Source organism: Canis lupus, chromosome 15 (assembly GCF_048164855.1).
Source record: "Canis lupus baileyi chromosome 15, mCanLup2.hap1, whole genome shotgun sequence".
NCBI lineage: Eukaryota > Metazoa > Chordata > Mammalia > Carnivora > Canidae > Canis > Canis lupus.
Window position 1 is genome coordinate 15,375,670 of NC_132852.1, and position 18,206 is coordinate 15,393,875.

The following is an 18,206-nucleotide window of genomic DNA, read 5'->3' on the forward strand; positions in this document are numbered from 1 at the left end:
ACTCTTGATCTCAGCTTAGGCCTTGATCTCAGGGTCATGAGTTCAAACCCCATGCTGGGCTCCACACTGGGCACGGAGCTTACTTAAAAAATATCAAGGCTGTGTAAAAATGGAGGTTAACTATGAAGAGTCTTTTTGATCCAAGTCTAGCATGAACATTTATTCTATATCTAATGAGTGATAGTTTAAATGAATAAAAAAGTCACAGTAGTTCAGTAGCTTCAGTGGAAAAAATAAATCCATTGGTTAATCCACAAATGAGCAAATTAATCCCCAATTAATTCTCAGTAATTAATTCTATTGTTTAGTCATAGATTACCTGAATAATGAAAAGTTTGGGTTTTCCAGTCAGACTTCTACAGTAATCTCCTCGGAAGAAACCTGTTACTTTTCTCAGGTCAACAGGTCCATTTGTTCCAAAAATTATTCCTTCATCCCCATGGCTTAGAAGCACGCAAACAAAACTGCTCCTTTTGCTATGATCTTCTTTAGAGACTGGAAAAATGTTTACAAGTAAGGAAAATAAACAAACAAAACCAACACAGCTTCATTTACCAATCAATCTCCAATTAAACTGTACAGGAGTAAGGTGAAGAAACTTGAGGACAGAACTGAGACATCACTGCAACCCAAGTTGGGGCGGTCAATATACCTCAAAATCACTTTAGGAAATTAAAAAAAAAAAAAAAAAAAGGGCAGCCCGGGTGGCTCAGTGGCTTAGCGCCACCTTCGGTCCTGGGTGTGGTCCTGGAGACCTGGGATCGTGTCCCACGTTGGGCTACCTGCATGGAATGGAGCCTGCTTCTCCCTGTGTCTGTGCCTCTCTCTCTCTCTCTGTCTGTCTCTCATGAATAAATAAATAAAATTAAAAAAAAATCACTTTAGGGAGGTGACACGAATAACTTTTATTTTACGTATATAAAATGTAGAATTATGTAGAGTATGGTACCACAGTTCTTTATAATTACAGCTACACTGTAATATAAAATTAGACAATGAAGGTAGGTCACTCTTTTAATTATTTCTTACCACTGTTCATTAATTCCAAAATTTCTTCGCATGTGAGATCATTTTTATTTCTGACTTCATATTTCAAGTTTGTGAATGTTTCCCTGAGGTTTGCTGCATCTACATCTGTACCAGACCGAGGTGCCATTCCTTGAAAACAGAAAGGATTACTTATAATTGCACTAAAAAAAAGAGAGTAACTGCTCTGAAATAAACTATTCAGCGAGTCACACAATCCACAATAAATTATTCTTTTCAACTGATAAGAAAATTTAATGATTCTGATCGTGGTAACACAAAGTCTCTTTAGTTTCTTAGATTATAAGTCATTTCATAATATAAAAAAAAAGACATTTCATAATATAAGCTATATCAGTGTTACAATCATAAGGATATCTTTCAAAAAAAAGGATATCTTTCATGGCTGCTTAGATAGTGAAAAACACAGTTGAAATGCTTAATGAGAGAAATCTGGTTAAATAAATTATGATTCATAATAGATTATGATGGAATACTGTATTACCATCAAAATTTCTGTAGACAAGGGGTGCTTGGGTAGCTCAGTCAGTTGAGCGTCCGACTCTTGGTTTTGGCTTGAGTCATGATCTTGGGGTCATGTGATCGAGCCCCACATTGAGCTCTACACTTGGCTCAGAGTCTGCTTCGGATCCTCTCTCTCCCTCTCCTTCTGCCCCTCCCCCTGCTCACTCTCAAATAAATAAATAAATTTTAAAAATAAAAATTTCTGTAGACAAAATTCTGCCATGGGAAAAGGTCACTTATTAAACAAAACTTGTAATACAAGAGGATGCTTTTGCTTAAGAAAAATGATATATATAACACTACACACATCTCACACACTCATGGGAGCTGAATTTTTTTTTATTTTTAAGTTCCCAACAATTTAAAGATCCATTACTACTTTAACAACATTTTTTTTCTCAGGAAAAAAACCCACAAACCACTGCCACATCAATACTGTTTACCAGACATCCTGCTATGAGTAATTTCCGTCAACCCTTCCAAACACCAAGGAGACAGTGAGTGTGACCAGTTACCTTTGTACAGATATGGGACAAGGAGTACAGTGAAATTCAGGAACTTGCTGAAAGTAATAAAGCTAGCATTAGGCCTGTACTCTGGGGTCTTGCACTTAGTAGCCTCTATAGTAGCTTTCTCATTAAGTGTACAGATTGTACAATGCACTCAAATTTTAAAATGCTAAACAGTTAAGGAGTACACACCTTAGAACTGAGTCAATTATTTAAATGTATGAATAGAATAAAAGACTCAATGCCAATGCCTTCAAAATATTGTTGATAGAGCATCTCTGAGTAGTGTGACTATGAGTGGTTTTAAGTTTTTTTTCTTTTGCTAATCTGTCTTTTCTGAATCTTTTATTATGATGATATGTAATTTTAATACAATTTTAAAAAGCCTATCAAAGTTTTGACTCTGGAGAGGCTGAGGATACTAGGCAGCTATGTGACAAGGTGAGTGAATTCCAGTCCTGGATTGTGAGCCATTTAATAGTAGAACAGAAAATACAAGACTGCCAGGAGATCACTGTGAGGACCTGACCTTCACCTTTCAAAACAGAAGACGAGCTCACTGTAATGCTAAAGCCAGACTCCTGGCTTAGGTAATTTGTTGTTATGGTTGTTAAACAATAGGTTCAACAATGTAAAAGTCTATAGGAAGTGGGCATTGTAACTAGCAATGTGATGTAGAGTATCTGATGGTTGAAGGTAGCATCTCAACTTAGAGCCAAAAGCAATACAAATGCTCCCATTCAGATTTAGACATCCATTTTTCCAATTGCTGTTTCCTCATAACTAATCTAATACCAAGTTCTGCTTATATTTCCAGTACAATCTGGGTTCTTCTGGCCATTTTCACCACCAGCCAGGTAGATGGCCACCTAAATTGGACCTACTGCTTCTAACTTCTTTAATTAAAAGTTAAGTGTAAAGTGATTAATATGCCAATTCGAACAATTAACATAGCATCAATATAAAAATAAGAAATGGAGATACAGCCCAAATTTACCATATGGTAAATTATGCAAATTAAGCAAATAGAATATTACATAATCACTAAAAGATCTCAAAATTAGAGAGAGACACGAAAAATGGTTATATTACATTACATAGAACAAGCAGGATATAGTACTGCTTGCATATTAGGAATGAAATTAAGCTTTGAAAGAAACTAGAAAGAAATCAAGTAATACATCAAGATATTAATTAACTTTTGGGGACTGTAAGGGATTTTATTGTTTATATTCGCTAAAAAAAAAAAAAAAAAGTCTGAATCGTATTCTAGATTTGAGTCACACCCAGTATAGACTGAGAAGGAGATCTGGTGAACATAAGAGAGCAGTTTCAGTACATGTGGAAAGAAGTGATGACGGCAAGCTTAAAGTACAAGTTTTCAAAATTTAGAGGAGACAAAAATCAGATCAAAGCTTGAGAGGGAGCAGGGTAAAAGAAAGATCTCTTTAAGATGGGGTTCTGTCATTTTTGTGGGGAGAAAGGAAGACGTCAATAGAGCAAATGAAGATACAACAAAGTGAAGTAGTGCAGGAGGTGACTTCAGAGCTCCGAGTGGGGACTGGGAGGTGGGGGTGGAGGGTGGTCAGGCACACCAAGGCCAAGTCCCAACTCTGCTACTAAATGATCTGTGTGACTCTCTGCCAGAACTTTAACCTTTTCAGAGTTGTTGTTAAAATTAAATGAGATAATACCTACGAGGTACCTTGCACAGTTCTTGAAAGAAAAATACTAGTCATTATTTGTTGTGATCCTTCTATTAGAATGAAAGAGGAAGCAGGAGGATAAACAAGCAAGGGTTAGACAGAAGTTGGGACAGGAGAGCCAACATACAGATGGGAGGCTAGCTTTTGGAAGAGGGAGAAATTCTGATGATGGGCAGGTCAAGAGTTCGTGATGTAGGGTGTGTGGAGTCCTGCTCTATCTTTATATCATGGCTGTTCTGCATTACCGTTTTCTAACCAAAAACACCAGTTCTATTTTTTTATATTATACCAAATACAAAAGGTACAATACTTGAAGAGGACTAAAAATCATGTTAGGATACATACCAGTACTTTTATGAAAGTTCTTATTATTAATTATTATACATAAACCCATTTCTGGATAATCCATTTTATAACTGTTGTCGAAGGACATTCCCGAGTCCATTGATTTACTTCCATGTAAGATCTTTCTGTTTGGAAATCAAACAACAGGTTACAAAGGTAGAAATGACCAATGCTACTGTTCACATTAATACAACTTTTACAACACATAAGAACAGTTCATATCTGTTGAATGCATGTCAGGCTGTGTGCTACAGGCCTTTCCTGATTTAAATTTCATGATAAACCATTTCACAGATGGGGAAATGACCGCAGTGGGGCTCAGGAACATGCTGATGCTTATGCAGATGCTGTGTCAGAGCTAAGGCCTAGCATACCTGTGAGACTTCAGAGTTCACGCTTTTAATCTCCACATTTTAGGGTATTCCTCTAAATTTTTATAAAATTTCAAATATATTTCATAGTTTTAAATTTTTAAATTTCTTGTAACTTTGTGAGATATTTATCTTTCAAAATCTTAACAATTACCCTGAAATGATGGGAAAATGGAAATATGACAAAATGGAAATATGACCCAAAGCACAGTATTTATCACAATTCCTAAACTGTCCCTTAAACACTATGAGCTGAACAAATTAATAGTTAATACATAGAATCACTGCTGTAAATAATTGGAAATACTCATCTGAAGGTCGCTTATCTAAAAACCTCTGTTATCTAGACCAAGGTCAAAAAAACTTTTTTCAAAACAGCCAAACAGGGCAGCCTGGGTGGGTCAGCGGTTTAGCGCCAACTTTGGCCCAGGGCATGATCCTGGAGGCCCAGGATCGAGTCCCATGTCAGGCTCCCTGCATGGAGCCTGCTTCTCCCTCTGCCTGTGTCTCTGCCTCTCTCTCTCTCTCTCTGTGTCTCTTATGAATAAATAAATAAATAAAAATCTTAAAAACAAAACAAAAAAAAAAACAAAACAGCCAAACATTAGGTAGTCGAGGCTTGTAGGTCATACAATCTCTGTTGAAGGCAGCTACTCCATTCTGTTAGTGAAAGTAGCCCAGGACAACATGTAAATAAATGTGTGTGGCTATGTTCCAATAAAACTTGACCAAAGTAGACAGCAAACCTGACCTCTGATCTAGCCCAAGGAACAGGAAAACCAGGTCTAGAAACAGCTAAACATCAGTATCTAAAGTCTACATCCTCAAGCATTTAACCTGAAAGTATTTCACATTATATACAATTCTACAAACACTGTTGGAAGGAGATAAAATGGTAAATTAAAGCAGTCAAGGTCAGAAACAACTGTATTTAGCTAAAGGTGAAGATCCCCACATTTTACAGTTAAGAAAATTAGCACTCAGAAAGCCAAGTGACTTACTGAAGATTATATAAATTAGGGATCCCAGAACTGTAATTCCCTAACACCTCCTATTGCCTCTTTAGGGCTTCTCTACCAGCAACAGGATAGCCACATGGGGAAGGTGCACACTGATGCAGAGCAGAGACTCAAAAAGTCAAGGGACATGAGGGTAACTTATCATAAGATAAAAACAGACTTAAATCTGTTTTGGGCTCCCATGTAATTTGCTATTAGATTATACTCTGTGATATGAAAAGGTAGGAAAATGCACACATCACTTAAAAAGGTTTAAAAAAAAAAAAACACCTAAACCCTCTAAAATGAGATTGTTTTTCAAAAGTTTAGTTTCTAGTAAATCTCCTTAGCTAAACAGACACAGCCAAATCTTTATTGGTAACCTGTTCCTCATTCTATAATTATCTTGTTTAGTATGAAGATCACTAAATAATTACTTATTTTTGTCCAAAATAATAATCCTGGGTCTCAGAAGAAACTTTCAGAGATCCCAAGTAGATAGTGACATGAATTACATTAAGGGTATCTGCATTTTATCTTTATCCTTTCTCCATCATCTGGTTATGGGAAGCATTAAAAAGCAAAATACTGCAAAGAGGAAGAGAGAAAACAGAGGGTAGAAGCTCATCGGAAAACCAGGCAATTCTTCCCTAAGACTCAGAATTGGCACTTCATTTTAGTCATAAAAAAGAAACAGAAAGTCCAAAATCTCCAAACACAAAAGCTCCCATCCTGCAGATGGATTTAGGAAGGCACAGAAGCATCCAGACTTGCGAGTTCTTCCTCTCCTGTGGCATCCTTCTGTTTCCAGGTCGGCGATTCTGACTGTGGGTCAGGCACTGTACCTCATGTTTCCCTCCATCCTCCGCGCAGTTTAGTGAAAGTTTGACATTGAAGACAAATTCAGGGAGGATAAGTTAACGTGTGCAAAGCCACGTGGCTGTTGAGGTAGGAAGTCAGCTGGTTCTCTCTGGCTTGAAAGCCCTTTCTGCTTCCCCGCTCCTCAATGTTTGCTGCATTACATAACACCTCTTTCTCTGATTATAAAGGACAGCATTAGAAATACTCACGTTTCTGCATTTTTAAAGGATTTTGCATCCACTGAGTTTTCAGTGTTCTCCATGGATACTTCTAACTGGAATATAGAGAAAAGACAGAAGTTAATCAATCCATCATCTTAAGACCCCTGCATTATATTAATTACTCTAACGATTATTTATATGGACATCCTCACATTAGCATTACCACTCCTCCCCCAGCTTCACCTCTATTGGTAAAGGTTTCTGTAAGTCAAACCTGAGAACAATAATCCTTTCTAAAAGTATGTGTGATAGGGTCCACTTCTTCCTCTCTCTCTCTTTTTTAAGTGAGCTCTGCAGTTCATGTATAGTGTACAGGTATGAAGCGTGCTGCTTGATCAATTTTTGACATTTACATGCTCCCACCAGATCAAGATACAGATTGCAACTTGTTTCCACTGCGACAGATCAGGTCATTCATTGACAGAAATTCAGCCTTCCAACTCAACACAGTTAAAACAGAACCGAGGAACTCCCTAGCACAACGGTCTACCTCACGTAGGCTGTTCTACGACGCTTTTGATTCCCAAGAGCTACAGCTCCAGGGAGTTCCAAAGCCTCCACATAACCTTTACTCTGAAACTAGGCTTGAGAATCCCAACTTCTCGTGTGGGGGTGTAGAATGGCCAGGGAAAACTGGAAGCAGGAACTCCAGTTTCGTTTTCGTGCTTCCATCAGATGGTTCCAGGGGGCCTTACGCAGTGAGCAAGTCCTTACAATCCAAGCAGCCACCACTCATTGTGCGCTTCTACGGCTCGCACATTTCCAAGACTCCTGAAAGTCAGGAAACCCTACTTCTGGTGATTAAGTGACTTTGTCCACAGTCACAGAGCTAAGTGACTCAGGCCCTCTCCTTCCCACTCTGTCCTGTTGCCTCTGCAGCAGCCAGCTCCTTACTACTTGTGTTCCGTTGTTCTCCCATGTCTTCTCTGGCCTTCCAGAAGTAAAGGTACTTCCCATGGCACTCTGCCTCCCTAAATAGAGAGAGAAAAACAAGACCAAAAATTCTTGACTTTCTTTAGCCTCCAGAAGCCTTGGCTAGCTCAGAAATTCGAATCCAAATACAACTTTAACCTAACTTATATGCTAGGATCAAAATTCTTAACAGAATACCCAAGCCCATCAACAGGACTCACCCAACCACAAAAGCCACACAAGACCGCACAAGTCCTAGCCTTCTGTCCCACTTTACACTGAAAAAATTGTGATAAAACGTACATAAATCTACCATTTTAACTACTGTTAAGTGTACAATTCAGTGACATTAACTATAGTTACGTTAGTACATGACCATCACCACCACCCATCTCGAGAACTTACTTTCTTCTTCCCAAACCAAAAATCCCTACCAAAGCCCACTGTTTTCAAGGCCTCCTAAAAGCAAAGGAAACCTCTTTTGTTCTCCAAAAGCTAAGTTCCTTCCTGCCTTCTCCCTAAATATTGCGTGAACCTATGGTGGAGAAAGATGGAGACAATAATATGGAGGAAAGGAAGCATCAACATTTCATCTCAACCATAGAGGAGAGCAGTGTTTTACTTTCTCTCAAGCCAGACTTCGTTTTGTTTTCTAACAAAGACTCTGTTTTTCTACCATCTTGTTTCCTATAGGCTTCCTAGAAAACCAAGGGAGGATGGTGAACACTACTGAGATGAACCATCTTTTAGTCAGTAAGCAAATATTTAGTGAACACATGCTTTTTGCCTGATGCCATTGTAGGCACTAGGGCAGAGTGGAAGACAAGACAAAGCTCTTACCTTTAAGAAACTTTCACCCTAGAAAGGAAGAATAATTATAGATTGGTAATAAGATTTCTGACACTAACTGGGACTATGAAGAAAAGAAAATAAGGTAAAGTAATGGAGAGACTGGGAATATGAGCTACTCCAGATAAGGTGGTTGGGGAAACCATCTTGTAGGTGCCATTTACATTGAGATCTAAATGACACAGAGGCTATCCTTGCCGGGAAGAACCAACAAGTACTAAGTCCCTGAAAAAATTTGGTGTATTCATGGTACAGAAAGAAGACCACTTTGACTAGTGCATGGTAAATGAAGGGAAGGCAAAAAGAGAGATGAAGAAGCAAAGGTGAGATCACATAGGGCTCTCAGGAGCCAAGAGCAGCTTTGGTTTTTTTCTGGTTGCAAGGAGACACCACTGGTGTGTCTTAAGCAGAGGGGGCGGCATGCTTTAAAAAGATCACCCTGGATGCCAAGTGGAGAATCAACTGTAGAAGACAGGAAAAGAAGCACACAGGCCAACACAAAGCCTTATAGAATAGTCCTAGAAAGAGATGATGGTGGCTGAGATTAGAGTTGAACACTGGATATAGGTAATTAAGAGTCTGAAACTCAGGGAGAGATCAGCACTGGAGATACATGGGGCACTCTGGTTTTTATAGGTCCAGCATAAGGACTAAGAGAGGTGACTGAGACAGGGGGAGCCACTGGTGGGCAGGGGAGGATCAGATGAATATGGTATACCAAAGCATATAGAAGTCTTTCAAGTAATGTTCCATGCTTTAAATATTGCTAAAAAAGGTCAAGTCTGTTGAGGACAGACCACTGGCTTTGGCAAGATGGGCATGAGTATAGTGGGGATTATCAGGAAAAATCGTTCAAAAGCTGGAAATGGGCAAAAGAAATAATTGTATATCATTTAAGTGTGGTGCTGGGCTTGGTCTAGAGGAATCTTGAGGATTAGCTGATTTTATAGAGTGTCTTATTTTTTAAGCTTTTATTTAAATTCTAGTTAGTTAACATATAGTGTAATATTGGTTTTGGGAGTAGAATTTAGTGACCAATCACTTACAACACCCACTGCTCATCACAAATGCCCTCCTTAACACCCATCACTCATTTAGCCCCATCCCACATCCACCTGCCCACCAGCAATCCTTCTGTTCTCTATAGTTAAGAGTTTCTTATGATTTGCCTCCTTTTCTCCTTTTGTTTCCTCCCTTCATGTTTTGTTTTTTAAATTTCCCAAAAGAGTGAAATCATATGGTATTTGCCTATCTGACTAATTTCACTTAGCATAATATGCTCTAGCTCCATCCATCGCTGTTGGAAATAGCGAGACTTCTTTTTGATGGCTGAGTGACATTCCATTGTATATATACCATATCTTATTTGTTCATTCATCAGTTGATGGACATTTGAGCTCTTTCCATAGTTTGGCTATTGTTGATAATACTGCTATAAATATCAGGATGCAAAAAAAAAAAACCCATCAGGATGCAGGTGCCCCACTGGAATCAGTATTTTTGTATCCTTTGCGTAAATACCTAGTAGTGCAATTGCTGGGTCAGAGGGTAGCTCTATTTTCAACTTTTTGAGGAATTCCATACTGTTTTCTAGAGTGGCTGCACCAGTTTGCATTCCCACCAACAGCATAAAAGGGTTCCCCTTTCTCTACATCCTTGCCAACACCTGTTGTATACTGTGTTGTAATTTTAGTCATTCTACAGGTGTCAGGTCATATCTCATTTGGTTTTGATTTGTATTTCCCTGATGACTAATGTTAAGCATCTTTTCATGTGTCTGTTAGCCATCTGAATGTCTTCTTTGGAAGTTGAGTTTGATAAGATCTTTGTAGATTTTGGATACTAACCCCTTTCCTGACCTTATAATGACTAGGTTATTTTACAACTCTGCAGAAAACTATGTCACAGAAAATGGATAGACATGCTAGTGATTCTTGTGTATAGCAACAAAAATTAATTTTGTCTTTTAATGATACAACTGATTTCCAACCTGCAGAAAAGATGACCCTTCCAAATTACATTTTATTGCCCTGTAGGAGATTAACCGTTCTGCTTCTACTAGCAAATTCATGTCATTATACCCAACCATCTATGTTTGCTCTTCAAATTCTTCTTTAACCTGGTCTTAATACCTTACTGGTTCTCTTATTAATTATGTGATGCATATTTATTTTACATTTACACAACAGTCAGATTTTAGACTTTGCAAATATTATAGTTTAAAAGGATCAATGTTGGGCAGCCCAGGTGGCTCAGCAGTTTAGGGCCGCCTTCAGCCCAGGGCCTGATCCTGGAGACCCGGGATCGAGTCCCACGTCAGGCTCCCTGCATGGAGCCTGCTTCTCCCTCTGCCTGTGTCTCTGCCTCTTTCTCTCTGTGTCTCTCATGAATAAAGAAATAAAATCTTTAAATATATAAAAAAAAAATAAAAGGATCAATGTTGCTGCAGTGGGTTGGGAAGAAAATGGGAGAACAAAAATGAATAAAGTTACACAAGTAAGTAAGCAGTTTTGTAGTGAAGGGAAAAGGAGAAATGGGATAGGAGCTGGAGAGAAATGAGGAGTTAGAGATATCTTGCTCTGTTTGGTTTTAAAGATGGGCCATAGAAGGCTTGCTTTCAAGCTGATGGGAATGATCTGCAGAAAGTGAGAAATTAACAAGGCAAGAGGAGAGAAAGTTGAAGGGATGAGAGGTTTGCGAATCTAGCTCACATACGGAGAGGCGTTAGTCTCAGTTAAGAACAAATGAGGGTTCATCTCCCATAACGAGAAGGAGGACAAACTATTGGGGCAAAACATGTGAAGGATGGTGAATGGGATGGAAGGAGGATGAGGTACTTCTTCTAAGACTGCTCCTATTTTCTCTATATTTAAAAGATAAACTATGAGACAAGAATCCCCAAAAGTCTTAGACATACTTTTACATGTATTTACCCACGTATTGTAACCAAGTAATCCCAAAGACCAATCATGCACAATGCCAGCAGAGGTGTGGGAGATAGGCATTCTCATACACTACTGGAAGGGACATAAATTGGTATTAATTCTTGAGAACATTTTGGTATGTCCTCCTATCCCTCAATAAAAGCTTACAAGGTTGATCTGGTAAAAATTACACGGCCTTAAAAAACCACCCCAGAGGTTGGGAGAGAGGAGACAAGGGGAAAGGCAAGAATATTGAGAATTGAGAATAGTTAAATTGTGGTAGATCCATATACTGATTAATACAAGTATAAAACTTTTTTAAAGAACTTATCAACTATATAGAAAATGCTTCTATTAGAAGACTAAGTAAAAATAGGTTATAAAGTTGTATAAAAATAATATAATCTAAATTAAACACAAGAAAAAGTCCCAAAGTAATTATCCAGAATCTTTACATATCAACCTATTTTTAACAGTGGCTCTCTCTGGGTGATGGGATTACTGGCAACTTATTTACTCCTTAATATTTTCCTATATTTTCTCTGACATCTGTACTGTTTTTAAATTTAGAAAATAGCAACAAAGATTATCTTATAAAATAATATCTATCAACAATGGTAGATTGCATCAACCAGAATTGTGTTGGCCAATCTCAACTCTCAGCCCTGTTTCAAGAGTGACAAAAATAGGGAAATGCTACCACTAAAAAGTAGCAATCTTTCCTTGACTGTTTTGTACCATATTCTAGTCTCCCTCTTTTTCTTTCTCTTTCATACAGAAGACAAACATATTAGGTACAAGAAAGCTCAAACATTCTTAAACCATAAATATAGAGACCAAATGCCCTAGACATGCCAATTCTAACTGAGCAGATTATAATGCAAAATAATCATCCATCCATGGCTGAAAAACAAGTGTGGTTAATGAATTGAGAGAAGTATTACAGAGTGGCTAACAATTCTGAAAACATGCCTAGAGGCAAACACATAACAATTGATTTATTGTTATTATATACAATCCATAAGAAAATAATATTATCTATGTCTCAAGACTTCATGGCCAGCCTGTAGTAAATTTGGAATGAAAACAGAGTGAGAAAGAAGACCTAATAAAAATAGAAATTTCTAAAGCTGAACCTGAAGCTCCTGCCAGTGTCCTTTCTGGCTCTAGGGTTTGCCTCACATTGATCCTATGAATGGGTTTGCCAAATGTCGGATACACAGTAGGTGTTCAGGACCCCCTAAATGCTGATAGGTTCCCACATATAATTGAGGCCTTTAAGATCTCCTGTCAAACCACTTCTTTTGCCAACAGTGCAGTGATTCTTAGACTGAAATACTAACTTCTAACAACCTTTTATCTCTTGCCAACAATAATGCTATTGGATGAAACTGTTTTATCCTTATAGAGAGTTTAAATTTAAATAGTCATCTGCTTTCCAGAGTTTTAAATATTTGGTTTTTGGCTCATATCAATGTTAAGAGTTCATCAAAATAAGAGATGACTTTAAAGTCGTCACTTCCTTTTCATACATTTATTGAACTTTAACCAAATCATTTTTAAAAGTTAAAAAAAGTTTCATATACATCAGGCTTAATACAAGTAATTATAATTTAGTAGATCTGATATTAGGCATGAGATGGACAATTTTACTTCAGTAAGGTAGTTGGTGGCTAAAAGGCGAAAACAGGAGTTCTTTAGAATGGGATTTAAAACAGCGTCATACTATTTGATAAGGATTTCTCAGGAACACATACTACGTGTTTCATCGCTTTCATTATCGGTATCTGAACCACATATATTGCAACAGTATTAACTGATCTTCATATACTATCACAAACTTACAGAATGGTAAATAAAATCCTCATTGCATCAGACATGTGCTCATTTGCTCTCTCCTGTCACCATCTGCTTTTTCCATGTGAAAACACCAAACACTCTTGGGAGAAGCACTTTGGTTCTTGCAGAAATGACTCAAGTGTCACACTTAGCATTACCTCACCTCCATTAGCTAATGCTGGGCTGAATACAAATCATTCTGGGGATGGTGATCTCATCTTAGAAGGATTAAAAAAAATCATCCCTTAAGGGAAACATTTAACGCTCTAAATGATACAAAACATAAATGGGAAAACATACCAAAAGGATTTAAAAATCTATCTTCACAGAGCAATGAACTTAACACTAATTGTTTCTGACTGTACTGATGTATATAATTCTATCAATTCAGGATGGAATTCTAAACATATTAGATCCTGGAGAATTCTTAATAGACCAATTGGCATTAGATGGCAAATTTGAATTGGGTCTTAGACTCACTTCTCTAGTTTCTAGACCCCTTTAACATTGCCACTAAAGCTGCTACAGACAAATCTTCAGAAGCTAAAAAAAAAAAAAAAAAAAAAGGTTGTCAGTAGAAATTTAAACATTTCGTGCTGTGTTTTCCTAAACAAGTGAAAAGTTGCTTTTCCTATTTATATTCTGGTTAGCCAACTAAAGGGACCATTGTATATAGCAATAATGCAGTAAAGCAGAATAAATGATCTACAATGAAGGCAGGCAATGAAGGCAGAATGAATAAAAATTCATTTCTAAAATTGAAATTTCTATATGAAGTTCTAAAGTGTTAAAAGTTAAAAAGCCCACAAAACCCTGTTATTAAAAACAAACAGTTTGAAAGCGTGCCTATGGTAGAGATTTCAAAATAAGATATTAAATTAGTATAAACAGTTTGCTAAATTCCTACTCAGCTAATCTGTCACCCAGCAGCAGGCTGCTTTTGGGAAGGAGCCTCCCTAGTAGGCTGCTGTCCTACAAGGAAACTGAACTAAAGGATAAAGCCTGGTTTCAAAAGGGTTTGAAATCTCCAAATGAGACATCAGAACGAATACAGCTCACTTATGAATCATCTCCGTGAATCTATCTAAAACAAACAAAAATCATGACTTAAGATTTACCAAAACAGACAGCCAAAGAAAAGGCGGCTAAGAATCACAATGCCCTATGTGATTGGAGTGTTGTGTACAAGTGTCCTGTAACAACAGTTCTTCTTAATGCTGGCTCATTTGGGCTAGACTCAGAACAAAAGGTACTTTTACTTATTTATGTATGCATTTATTATTTACTTATGTATTTCTGGCTTGTCCTTCCAGCGATGGTCTGAGACATAATGATCCCCATTTTGCAGTTCAGCTAATTGAGGCTCAGAGCAGGTAAGTAACTCATGTGGCAGAGCCAGGATTCAAACCAGGATCTCTCTGCCTTGAGAGCACAGACTCTCACTCTTCTATATGACTTACTACCCTATAGGAGGGGTAAGCTTATCTGTAGTTTCAAGGAGGGAACTAAAACCCCACAACCTAGAAGGTCTAATGAAAATGCAAAGGACATAATAACATGATGGAAACTGAGTGAAGCAAAGACGCTGAAATAGTAGTACAAAGTGCACTTACTCTAATAAAATAGGAATGACAGTTCTAGTGTTTTTGATGCCACTGGGTGATCTACTTCTAAAAGTAAAATATCTGGTTTCATGTTATTAAGATATTCTCTATATGTTTGTAAAGTAAAGGCGAAGCCTTTCCATTAAGACTTCTGGGAAGACTTACACTTTTGCCCAAGAGCTTGATAAACATCAGGATTATGTTTATGACTTATTAGAGAAGATAAAGTCACAAAAGCAGTCACATATCCAAATTTAGTAAGTGAAACAGAAAGAATATACTTTTCACATTAGTTTGGATAAGAAAAGATTTCAGTTATAATGTACTAAAGGTTTTTTTTGAAATGGTTTCCTGTCTGGTCTCTGAATGCCTCTGGGGAATTAAAAGAATCACCAAATTGGATATTGCCGTTGGACCTGGTAGTCAATCTTTTAATATTTATTTTGTGATTAAGGTAAAAACACACTGAGTGGCAAGTAAAGGTAAATACAGAGTAAACTAAACTATGTTCAGTTGTGTCCTACAAACAGACCAAGCCATTCTTTCCTTTCCTCTGGAAGGGCCCCAGGACTAGGAGGAGACAGGCTAAAAATGTTCCCCACTATTCAAAGCTGTATTTTGTATTTCATATATATATGAAGGACCTTCATTCTATATTTGCCTGTTATAAAAATGATAGATAACCTACAAGGCCCCCCCCCCCCCCGGAACCACTGCTCTGTAAAAGCGGATTCTGGTTTACAACCACTTGGTTAAAGAAATCCTGCCTCCCAGAGGTTTGGAACTGTAAAAAGTCAAGAGCCAGTTATTTTTATACATTTGTCATTTGGGCTGTAATCATTTACTGAACTGTGTGCAGAGTACTGCAGTAAACCTGAGGGTAGGTGTCCTCATGGGGGGCTCACACCTGTACTCTCTGCTATCTGGAAGTGGCTCCCTAAGGCAGATACCACACAGTGCTGGGTAGGGACCAGAGAATTTTATCTTACTCTACCCTAATTCAGAAGCTCTATGAACTATTTGCAGGGAAGAACAAAATAGGCAGAGGAATAACATTACATAGTTACAAAGCACAGTCAACAGACCTCTCATTTTATACTCACCACAACCCTGTGAGGTGTCTATATAATTTATGCCTAATTTATGAATGGGCTAGTAGTAAGTTTTGCCCTTGGGACTTGGCCTAGAGTGGCCTGACAACAAAGTGTCTGTCCCCCTCCAGGACATTTGTTAAATGTGTACAAAACATTATCTAACAGTCTAAGAATTCCCATCTCTCGTTCTGGGCCCAAACACCAGTGCTTCACATTTAAGGCAGAGTTTAAAGATCTAAACAGTAGGCACCAAAATTCTTTTAAAGCCATACGTGGAAAAAAAAAAGACTGTTTTTTAGCACTGAAGGGGGATGAAGCAGGAGATTGTGTTAAATTGGGTTTGAAAGCAAAACAGCAGAGAAACTTGTAATTGCCTATATCAGATAACATGTCAGTCTCTTAAAATGGCAGGAAGTAAGGCCTTTTTTTTTTTTTAAAGGAGAGCAAACACAAATCTGATTTAATTGAATACAATGTTTCATTTCTTTTTTACTGAGAAGGGGTTTTACTGCCACACTCCAATAGCCTGTTCATTTATTAAAACACGTTCTAACTTTCAAAGCCTTCTTCTGCAAAAGAGCAAAGCAAAACCAAAGCTCAAACATCACATTGTGATAGGGATGATTTAAGCTTTAGACTTCATTCCTGGAGAACATGTAACTTCAACACATTCAAAGCGGCGGCTGAGTACATTTTGATACAGGCTGGTCTAACCACCTTGCTTAGTGCCTGTGATTATCTTGCGAATATTCATACTCACGTTGGTATAGCGACTCCCTATTTCACTTCTACTATTCCCTTCTGATTCACATCTTTTAATTATAATTTACTAAGTAAACCTAAAATAGGCTTATTTTTTCTAGACTGGGCATAATTATTAAAAAAGCACAATACTGTAGTATGGGCATTAACTTGGGCCAGGCCCCTCTGTAAAGGGGGAAAACAATTAGGAACAACAAGATAACAAGATAAACATGGTCCCTCCTGGAATCTGCTTACAAAGTAGTAAGGAAAACAGTAAACAAAACAACTGCAAAGCATGGGCCAGCTGCCGTTTAAGAAATGCAGGATGCTAAAGGAACTCACAGTAGGAAGACCTAACCTTGAGGTACTTAATGAGAACAGAAACCTAAGTAGGAGTTCCTCAAGCAGATGTGATGTGTAATGATGGGAGAGAGGGAATATGCAGTGTTCCAGGCAGAGAACAGGTTCTAAGATCAGCCTGGCTGGTCAGTAACTGAAATGGTAGTATCACAAAAGATAAGGCAGGGGAGGGGATCAAGGAGACACAACCTATGCTTGGCTTTGTTAGCCTTGTTAAGGGCCTGGATTTGTTCAGTGGGCAAAGGAACAGCCTTCTAGAATTCTATTTTATAAAGCTCACTCGGCCTGTGCTGCGAAGAATGGGATGGAGTGGGGGAAAGGGTCTGGAAAAGCCAAGGAGGCTGCTGTGGCCAGGTGAGAGCCTGGGGGGGAGGGGGGTTCTCAAAAATGGACAGACGTGGACAGATCTAGTGCCTATTTTAGGGGGTTCAGAAGGAGGCTTGATGGCTAACGGGGAGAGGTGGCTGCGGTTCTCGGCTTGGACGCCACTTAGGGAGGACAGGGAAGGAGGCAGCCTGTGCCCGGCGAAGCCCGGCGGGACAGGGTGAGAACGGCACTCTCCAGGGGACTTCGGCAGCGGATGCGAGCCCGGGAAAGGGCGGCGCGGCCTTATGCAAGCCTTCGGGTCTGAAAAGTAAATGGAATTCAATGCTGGAGGCTAGTTCCCCGGAAAACCGAGTCGCACAGCCAAGGCAGGAAAATCGAGGCCCGAGACCAGACGGGCTTCCCGCGCCGCTCGGCACCCCCTCCCAGGCTCGCCGCCGCCCGGCCCCGGTGCTCCCGGCCCGGCCTCTCGGGCCTCCAGGCCGCCGGCTCCGCGTCCTCCAGCCGGATCTCCGTCCCCCGGCCTCCCCGACCCCCGCTCGGGTCTCCCGCCCAGCGGCCTTCCGTGCACCTTCTCGCAGCCGCGGAGGCGCCGGAACAAAGGATCCGCCGCCCGGGAGCAGCTGCAAGCCCAGGCGGGTCGCCGGGGCGGGCGCGGGGCGGGCGCGGGGCGGGCGCGGGGCTCGGGAGGATGGAGGAAGCCGGCGCCGGGCGCACAGGCTGCGGCGGGAAGACGTGGTGGTTGCACTCACCGCACAGACTCCGGGGAGCAGCCAGGAGCCGCCTCCTCTCCGCACCGGGTCGCCTTCCAAACGCCCAGCCTGCGGCGCTTAAAGGTGTGCTCGCGGCTGCCCTGCCCCCGCTAGCCCCGCCCCGGCCCCGCCCCCTCGCGCTCCCTCTGCGGGACACGTCCCGCTAGCCCCGCTCTCTCGCGCCCCACCCCCCCAGCTCGCTCCCTCATAGGCCGGCGCACGCGTCTCCCCGCCCCCGCCGC

The 18,206-nt window shown here is 39.8% G+C and overlaps 1 protein-coding gene across 2 annotated transcripts in view; it reads right to left on the reverse strand.

Annotated features, from left to right (window-relative positions):
- Positions 1 to 18,151, reverse strand: part of CASP3 (caspase 3) — a 21,346-nt gene extending 3,195 nt beyond the window's left edge. The window contains exons 1-6 of one of the 2 annotated variants that reach the window (XM_072775946.1): positions 17,965 to 18,095; positions 7,457 to 7,533; positions 6,551 to 6,615; positions 4,112 to 4,236; positions 1,030 to 1,158; positions 320 to 495 (exon numbers count right to left, since the gene is read on the reverse strand). In XM_072775946.1, the coding sequence (XP_072632047.1) occupies positions 320 to 495; positions 1,030 to 1,158; positions 4,112 to 4,236; positions 6,551 to 6,615; positions 7,457 to 7,519 (558 nt within the window). In that variant the 5' untranslated portion in view covers positions 7,520 to 7,533; positions 17,965 to 18,095. Of the gene's footprint in view, positions 1 to 319; positions 496 to 1,029; positions 1,159 to 4,111; positions 4,237 to 6,550; positions 6,616 to 7,456; positions 7,534 to 17,964 lie in introns of both variants that reach the window. The other variant, XM_072775947.1, reaches the window with a different exon arrangement.
- Between the last annotated feature and the right edge of the window lie 55 nt (positions 18,152 to 18,206).